Source organism: Zootoca vivipara, chromosome Z, assembly GCF_963506605.1.
Source record: "Zootoca vivipara chromosome Z, rZooViv1.1, whole genome shotgun sequence".
NCBI lineage: Eukaryota > Metazoa > Chordata > Lepidosauria > Squamata > Lacertidae > Zootoca > Zootoca vivipara.
The window spans coordinates 12357760-12367180 of NC_083294.1; the positions used below are offsets into that span (position 1 = coordinate 12357760).

At 45.9% G+C, this 9421-nt stretch overlaps 1 protein-coding gene across 2 annotated transcripts in view; it reads left to right on the forward strand.

The window, feature by feature from the left end:
• LAMC3 (laminin subunit gamma 3) overlaps nucleotides 1-9257 on the forward strand; it is a 98580-nt gene extending 89323 nt beyond the window's left edge. The window contains exons 25-28 of one of the 2 annotated variants that reach the window (XR_009557032.1): nucleotides 1678-1877; nucleotides 2267-2413; nucleotides 3451-3566; nucleotides 5981-6114. Coding sequence is in view for 1 of the 2 variants with exons in the window: in XM_060270544.1 (XP_060126527.1) it covers nucleotides 1678-1877; nucleotides 2267-2413; nucleotides 3467-3566; nucleotides 5981-6231 (698 nt within the window). In the remaining variant the exon portion in view is untranslated. Of the gene's footprint in view, nucleotides 1-1677; nucleotides 1878-2266; nucleotides 2414-3450; nucleotides 3567-5980 lie in introns of both variants that reach the window. The other variant, XM_060270544.1, reaches the window with a different exon arrangement.
• Nucleotides 9258-9421: the final 164 nt, after the last annotated feature.

Genomic DNA, 9421 nt, shown 5'->3' on the forward strand with positions numbered 1-9421 from the left:
ACCTGGTCCTCGGACCCTAGCCGGCACAAAAGACTCCACGAAAAGAGTGTCCTTGCAGAGTATTTTCTGCTTTTATTCTTAAAAGTCTTTAACTGCAAAACAACCAACTGTACAGACATCAACACCACCAGCTTTCTCTAACCAACCAACCCACCAACACCACTAACATTGACCACTCTATATATACAGGTACAATTAGGTGAGAGGTTGCATGAGCCATTGTAGGCCGCTGACTCATGCTGACTTAGTTCTTTTATCATTAAAGAAACAGCGGCCATTTTTTAGCCATAACAATATCTAGATCAGCCTTGGCCAACCTAGAACCCTCCATATGTTTTTGGACCGGGCTCCCACCGGCCCCTGCCAGGACAGCCATATCATAGAGTTGGAAGGGACCTTGAGGGTCATTTAGTCCAACCCCCTGCAAATGCAGGATTCTCAGCTAAAGCATCCATGGCAGATGGCCATCCAACCTCCACTTTAAAACCTCCAGGGAAGGAAAGTCCAACACCTCTCATGGGAGTCTGTTCCATTATAGAACAAGTGCTTCCAGATATTTAGTTGGAATCTCCTTTCTTGTAAATCGAAGTCATTGTTTCAAGTCCTACCCTCCAGAGCAGGAGAAAACAAGCTTGCCCCATCTTCCGTGTGGTGACCCTTTAGTATACTTTTGTTATCCACCAGTATTTCGCTTTCCATTCTTGAGTTGGGAATAGAGTAGTTGCTTTAGAAGACAATAATCAGACATCCTGACAACATGACCAGTCCAACAAAGTTGATGTTGAAGAACATTAAACTGTCAGTGTAGCAGTTACACAAATGCATGCTTTCTGTTCCGTAAAGGTAGATCTTAACTCTTGTCACCCACAGAAAGGGGTTGACCCTCCTATCTCTCACCTGGGAGCTTCCCTTTCTTCTCCCAGCCTCCCACCCCAGAAGAACTTCCCTTCCCTGCCTCTCACACAGGGTCCTTCACCAGCTAGCCATCACCTTCATTTGCATACAGTCCCCTCATTGACTCATAAAAAAGGACATAAAAAAACAGAAGCAAAAACAAAGAAAAGAAAGAAAAGGAAACAGGAAGATAAAAATAATACAAGAGTGAGATAAGAAAAGAAAGAGAGAGAGATTTGAAGTATTCAATCCAGAATGATATCCAGCTACTCCTTCTACTAGGCGATATTTCCCCAGTTATCAGACCCAGATGCCTCAAGTTAATTCCTGTTCCCTTCCACACAAAAAGTCTAAAAGGGGTTCTCCTATTGTTGCTGTTGCTGTTAATAAGTGCCAACAATAGTCTTCCTCCAGTCCAGCATAACCTTTACCTCCAAAAACTTTAACAACCCTTCCTCCATGTTGAGAAACAATAAATCCTTCATCTTTATTCACACAGTAGTCTCTCCGCTATGGTCATATATTAAAACAGTAATCCATACCGGTAGTTATTTGCTTATTATATATTCATTAATTCATGCCCAGTTCAATATATTCCGCTCCCATTTCCTATTGGCTGTGATTTCCATCCTAAGTTTAGCACACACAAAATCCTTCCATTTTAGCTTCTTCAAACCATAGTCTCCCAGGTCCTAGTCCGATGTTTTAAGTCTAACCATTACACCACACTGGATCTCAATATCATAATCAGTACAACCAAGCTCTTTACTCCCTTGCCAACAGGGATGAAGAGGTTGGGTGCACGTCACAAGCGCCAGTCTGCCACAAGCAGGAAAATGACAGTTGTGCGGGATCGGGCAATAGCAGAGGCCCAGAAGAAGACCAGACAAGCTCAGAAGATTCTGGGAGATTCCTTTTCAGTCTCTGCTGAAGCCCAGAAAACTGCCAACAATGCAGAGTTAGTCGCGAAGGAAGGCGCTAAGGTATGAACAGCTCACACCTGTGAAGTTTAAGGCCTACTGTTAAGTTCAGCCCACTTCTCCTGAGGGGTGAGGTCCTCCAGAGGGGCACAGGGCTTGCCTGGGTTTAGTTTCCTTTGGAAGGAGTTCCCTGGGGGTTTCCCAGTGCCTCATATTATTTGTGTTCATTTACAAACACACAGGTTGAGCATAGAGGCTGCAGCAGCCCACAGCACCCTGCAGGCTTCAGGGCTGAATGGGGATTTGAACCCTCAGGTCCTAGCATGCTGCTGTTAACCATGACACCACCCTAGCTTGACCCTGCCTGCTATTTCTTTTAGATTTCCCACCCTCTAATGGCCCTCAACAGCCACCCATCCTCCTCACCTGTTTTTTATCATCCTCTTCAACAGAGGGCCCAGTACACACTCAGAGACGCAAAGTGGGAGAAAAGGCGTGTAGATAAACTTAAGGCACGTGTTGCTTTGACCGTGGCAGAAGCCTCCAGGCAGAAGCATGAGTCTGAAGAACGTAACAACAACCTCGCTGGACCTGGACAAGTCAGTGATGCTTTGGATTCGTTAGCTGGAGGGGGTGCTCTGCTAGGGATGTTGAAGGACCATAGCTCAGGGGCAGAGGAGCTCCTTTGCATGCAGAATCCCCAGCATGTCTAGGCAGGGCTGGGAATGTCCCCTGCCTGAAAGCCTGGAGAGCCACTGCCAGTCAGTGTCGGCAATACTGAGCTAGATGGAGCCCAGTTGTCTCACTGAGTATAGGGCAGCTTCCTGAGTTTCCTGTGGTATCCCTTTTTAAAGAACATGACCCCACTTTCCACAAATCTTTGGTTTACTCTGAATATTGTTTGTTTATGCCAGGGATGGGGAGCGTTTTTCAGCCCAAGGGCTGCCTTCCTTCATATACAGCCTTTCAGGGGTCGAATGCTGATGATGGGTGCGGGAAAGCAAGAGGCATCATCCCAGTTCAAGGACATGTGAAATCATTAGAGGAAGGCGCAGAGTAGGGCCCTTGAGAGGCGTGGCCTGGGCACAGTCCCAATGGCCAGATAGGGAAGCCTGGGGGATCCACTTTTGGCCCCTGGCTCTGAGGTTCCCCATTTTACAACATGGGCTCCATGTCTTACGTTGTGGTATCTCTAGAGCCATATCCATGGACTGATTGTCTATGGCAGACGTGGCCAAAGGCAAAGCTGGGCAGAGCCATGGATGTGAGCTGTGCGTTCGTCAGGAGGTTACATACTAGCCATCCAAAAACCAGAGGTTTGGACACCCACCCACCCACCCACCATACATCTTTCCATCCAGGCAAGTGAAAAGCATTGCCACAGTTTAAGGATGCATTCCAGGGAGGCAAAAGCACTTGGAGAGGTTGCAGAGAATGCCTAGAGTTGGGTGTGTAGCAAGGAGAGCAGGGCAGGGCCTCAGGAGAGCCCCAAGAGCTGGATAGGGACAGGCCTAGAGGGTTGCTTTTGTCCTCTGGACCCGAGATTCTCCAGCCCTGACCAGGACACTGTCGCACGTGTCAAGGGGTTAAAAGTTACCTTTGTGGTCCCTGCCAACCCTACAATTCTAACGCACAGACAATCTCATCGGAAGGTTGCAGCGGAGATGAACGATCTTGAGAAGAGCCTCCGAAATGCCCAGGGCTCCTTGGAGATGGACATTGCGACACTGAACAGCCTGCTCACCAGTCTCGGTGAGCAACCAACACCACTTGGCTGTTTTCATTTCCATTGGGTGTGGTGTGAGAATAGTTGGTTGCAAGCAATTCAAGGAAGCACAGTGAACCTCATAAGTCCAGAGAACATGGCTGGCCCTGATTTTAGGCAGAATGAAATGAATGCATCAAGCGGCTAGTGGGGATGGCAAAGAGCAGCAGTGAATGGCAAAGCTGTGTGTGGCCTGTGGCCTGCCCTGGTTTTGTCCATTTGCAGGTGCTTCTGCAAAGGTGCTCACTGTCTATGTTGAGCTTTATAACATCAGGTGATTGACAGGTCAGCAGCCCCACCCACCTGTCATAGTTGGTTTTTACAGGGTGTGTTTACAGGCATCCCCAAACTGCAGCCCTCCAGATGTTTTGGCCTACAACTCCCATGATCCCTAGCTAACAGGACCAGTGGTTGGGGAAGATGGGAATTGTAGTCCAAAACATCTGGAGGGCCGAAGTTTGGGGATGCCTGGTTTAGGAGAATTAAAGATCTGGCCATCAGATCCAGTTCCTTGCTCCTGCAGTAGCATCCTGGGCACACCTGTGCTGTAGCTGAAAGCTCAGCACTTCCTGTGCCAAACCACGAGAGGGCAGCCTTTCCTTTAAAACTAGTCACCATTTTTTCATAAAGTTTTCCAAGAATTACAGTGAACTTTAATCCTAATAGCCTTTGGGGATTAATCAGTGTTTGCCAAATGTTGTGCCTTGAACCAAAGCCTGGCAGGTAGAAATTAAGCAGGCAGACTTCTCCCCTGCCACCACCAGGTCCATGATGGGCAAAGCTTTCTGCTCGCAAGGCTGTGGTTAAGGGCTCTGAAGGATAGCTCAGTCAGTAGAGCACATGACTCTTAATTTCAGGCAAAGGATTTCTGCATCACAGGGGGTTGGGCTAGATGACCCTTGGGGGTCCCTTCCAACTCTACAATTTTATGAGCCTATGAGACAGAAGAAATCAGGGACTCTGAGATAGATACCTGAGCCTTACTTAAAGCTGCAGTATATTTTACAGATTTATTATTTGGAACACCCTCCAGTGCTAAAAGAGACATGTCAGTTGAGCAAAGTGTATGGAAAGGTGCCCAGCTTTTATGTTTGGGAGGTGTTTTATCATTGAAACAAGTATATTTTAAAAACCCAAATATATGGAGAGCCATCATCATTAAAATCAAAGATACAAACCAATAAAGCTTTTAAAACACCTGTAGGTATCTAGATTGCATATCTAGGTACAAAAAAGTTTTCAACAAGTGTCTACAACAATATAGTTATGGGGTATCTGTCTAATGTCAAACTGGGACTTTTAGGATCAAGGCAGAGGTTGCAGGATTGAGTCCAACTGAGTCTAAGGGCTTATCCACACTTACCTTTTGCCTCACTCTTTCCAGGCACAGTTCTGCGCTTAAGAGCTCGGTTTCTTGTTGCCCCCCTCCCCACACACGGATTGCCATTTGCTCCACTTGACCTTTAAAGAGTGGGTTTTTGCAGGGAAAGTTCTGGAGCAGGGAGGGCAGCCTGGAAAGAACAGAGGAAAGTTAAGTGTGGATAAGCCTTTACTCAGAGTAAGCCCATTGAAAACTAATGGACCAAAGTCAGCCATGTCCATGAACTACAGTGGGTCTACTCTGTGTAGGACTAACTTTAGATATGACCCTGCTTTGAGGAACTTCGAGGGAAAGAGAGTTCAAGAATGGAGGTTTCATTTATACTTCTCACTAGGATTGCTACCTGAGAGGTGAAGCTTTGTGCCACATTCTCAGGAGCTCTTTAATTTCTGCCTGTCAGAAAAAGATGCAGAGCGCCACACTCTTGCAGGGTAAGGGGTGGTGAAGGTGAACCAAACAGTTTAAAACAAATGGGCTTTTATTTGTAAAGTGTGGAGTTTTTTTGGGGGGGGGGGTTGCATCCATAGTGGTGCTCAGTCACAGTCCTGCCAGTACAAGGATTTCTGTTTGTACAACAGGACTTTCCCCTCTGCTCCCCCTCCCCACGCGTCCTCTACTAAACTTGTTCCAAGGGTTTCCCCAACCCTCTGGAGAGGGTGGAGGATGTGTGCGGGGAGTGGGGGGAAGCCCCACGGTGTAAGTGGGAAATCTTCGCACTAGCAGGGCACATTAGTTGGATACTCCACTTTATGCTCAGGGAATATGTTTCTTTCCTGACTATTATGATGCTTTAAATGTGGATCTTCCTTGCATTTTTCTATTTGATCTTCAGCAGCAATGTTTCATTTTTATAATTGGCCATGTTTTATTTTAGCACATTATAAGGTTTTAGTTGATGTTTTAAAGTAGTAAACTGCTTGGGTGGGGGCAGAGAATGTGAAGTGGTGTACAAATGATTGAAATAAATAATAATAAATAAATGTGTTTCTCTTTCCTATCCCCACCCCATTCCCTGGCCAGGCAACATAGATCACAGTGCTCTGTCAGAAGCTGCACTGAACTTGAGCCAAAGCCAGCTGGAGCACTTGCAGTCAAACCTGGCGGGATCTGGTGCTCTGGGCCAGCAGCTGAGCACCTTGCAGCATGAGGCTGAAACCCAGCGGGAGCGGATCGAGGCCTTCGAGAGGGACTTGGCGGAGATCCAGAGCGACAAGCAGAACCTGGAATCCATCCTCCGGAGCCTGCCCAGCAGCTGCTCCAGCAGGAAGTGAGACGGCCTCCTTAAAAGTGCTCCAGAGCACCATCCCTGGCAGTGCAAGGAACTGGAGGCTTGAGGAACATGGCGCGGAGGGAGGGGAAGAAGGAAGAAGGTCAATACCATGGAGGAAATGTCAGGATGTAGGAGGGATTTGAGTCAGTTCGCAGTTAAAGGCAAATCTATCCCACTGCGCTTTCCGAAACAATATGCAAACTGAAACACAGCCACCCTTCCAAAATTCACACTTCTCCAAACTTTGCAGTGCAGTTCTCCAGCCAGGTAACGTGTACAAGAATGCAAGCTTGGGAGTAAAGTGTGCCTAGAAATGCATGTACAGTAGTGCCTCCGGTTACGTAACCCTCTGGTTTCGTAAACTTCGGGATGCGAAAGCGGCAAACCCGGAAGTATTTTACCAGGTTTTGCCGCGCACGCGTGCCCAGAAGCGGTCCTAAGGTTGCGGAAACCCCGGGATCCGACCGGACCTCCGGAACAGATCCCATCTGCAACCAGAGATACCACTGTATTGGTGAAAAGAACATACAGCAATGCATTCTATTAGGGAAGATTACTTTGCAAAAATGTACATGTTAGGGAGAAATTTGCACTAAAATGCCAATCAACTTTCACAAGGACTTTAAAATAAATTACAGACTGGTGTGGAAATGCGAGGAACTGAACTGGAAGAAAGAGAAAGGGAGAAAATCCAAAAATGCCAGATCCGCCCATTTCCTAAGGAGATGTTCCCATGGACAGGCATTGACAAATGAGTCTAAAGGGGGCGGGGGGAGCAGAACAGAATGTTATATAAGTTTAACAGTGTACAGATTATAGTGTTGGACACTGCAAATAGTATTCAAATCTTTTATGAATTTCAGCAGGCATTGTCCCTATGGTTGGTTGGGGCTTGCTTTATTTGCAACAATAAATAAAACCTTAAAGTATAAAAAGTTTAAATCCTCAGGAAGACGAGTTCAGTGGCGTTTCTGTACATCATTTTTGGGAGTCTGCCATTGTGCTAGGTCAAAACCAGTTTTGCAGGTCTTTATAGAGCTTCAGACTGTATTGTGGAAAAACCAAAAACTAACGCCCTATAAATACGATAAACACTTTTGTCATTAAATGGTGGACATCTAATGGATGGCACCCATGACAGATAGTACAATTTCTTCCAATTCCTATGCTTGCAGTTTTGGAGCTGTTTTTTTTTACAAATTTTCATTCTTTTCCTCCCCACCCTCCACCCCAAAACATGTAGCCCTTTTAAAAGGGAGTAAAAAATGTACAATTTCCCATAGCCATGGAATTGACTGAAACAGAAGTCGTATGGTTGACTGAACCTAAATATGCCATGTAACCTGGTCTAGTTTATTTCCACTGCTCCATTGATTTATTTAGAGTGGGGGTGTGGGGGAAGGAGCTGCAATAAAGAAGGATGGGGGGGGGACCCTCTTCAGCAAGTCTTCTTCCCTTTCTTCCCATTACCTTGTCAAAATATCAGTTTCTTGGATCAGAGCTAACAACACAGAAGTGGTGAAAAAGAAGATTCTCCCATTGCTTGACAGAAATAACTGTCTGCCAATCCTTTTCCACCCAAAGTGGCAACAGAATTTCTGCCTGCATTAGTGGCTGCCTATTTGGGTGAATGGGACTCTACCCAACCAACCTCAGTCTGCTCCCCACCGGACCTCACTTGGCTGCATTTTTCCACCAGCAGGTGGCTCTTCCTGTTTTGGGTGTCTCTTCAGTTTCAGTGTTGCCCTTGTAGAATTCTGCAGGGAGAAAGATGAGGGAAATATGTACAGTACTAGAATTAGCTGGCTCTGTCTGTCATTGACTCTGGCTCCACCTTGTATTGGGCTCCCTGCCTTCTGCCCTAGCAGTTGCAGTGGGCACCAGCCACCATTTCCTCTCTCTGACCTTTGACCCAAGGACTCATTAGTCTGGATATAATGCCAGCTTTTGCAGTCCACAGATGACAATGGGCCATCAAATGGGTTTCAAACAGGTGCTTTTATTCCAACTGATTTCTTTCAAATGGAAAGCCTTTGTAAATACATCATTTGGAAAATTCTTGTCTTGGTTTTAAAAATAGAGGATTTGAAGTTTATATGGCTGTGTGCTGTGTGAATGTTTTTAACTGGTCTCTTTAAATTCCAGTTCACTTATGAAGTGGGAAGATAGCAGGTCATCAATATTTACAAATATCTCAGCTTTCATAATATGCTATTATTAATCATCATGGGAAGGTAGGGATGCAGGCAAAATTTGTTTCCCATTTGAATACAAATCTATTAAAATGGCACTTTAAAACAATCCATGAACTGAAATGTAGGTATCCTTTGAAATTTGCACTTCTCTGAATTTTGCACCTCAGTTATGCAACAGTGGATGTGTATATTAAGGGGACATGTGAATAATAATGCACATATTAATGAAAAGCATGCGAGGCACTGGTATAACTTCAGTCCCTGGCAACTTCTATTCAGAATCATGAGGACTGAAGCCTTACTTTATATTTAGATGAAGGACAATTATTCAACCACAGAGCATCTGCTTTGCACAAAATAAAGGCCCTGTCCTGGCTACCACTCACGAATACAATACATGGACTCTCAGCACAGTTATTGGCAAAGACTTTATTCCAAAATTCAATAAGAATTTTGCCCAAACATAGATACAAGGCGCATGGATCAGCAGTTATATCAGAGCTCTGAGGTCCATGGCTAGGAGGAAACTAATATGTTGTCCCCACGCTTGCCATGCCCCCTGAGGTCCCCTTTTGAAGAACGAGGTGAGCACAATCATTTGTATGGGTTCCATCTGAAGCCTTAGACCCAGTTCCTCCCCAAGACCCAGCTCCTCCCGCTCTGAGCAGCCCTGCCAAGAGGTCCCCACAGGGCTCACAATAGCCTCAGTAGGGATGGGAATAACCCCTGCCTGGATCTGTGAAGAGCTGCTTGCCTGTCCATTCAATGAGCTAGATGGACTAATGGTGCGACTCAGTATAAGGCAGCTTCCTGTGTTTCCATTTAATTTAGTCCTTGCATGCACAAATTCCCAAGTTCAATCTTGAGAGAAGGCTGGGAGAGAACCTTCTCTGGAATCCTGCAATGGGGCTGCCAGTCCGTGTAAACAGACCAATGGTCTCACTCTGTTTAAGGCAGCTTCTTACCTTCCTACATGCAGCAATGCACATGCATACC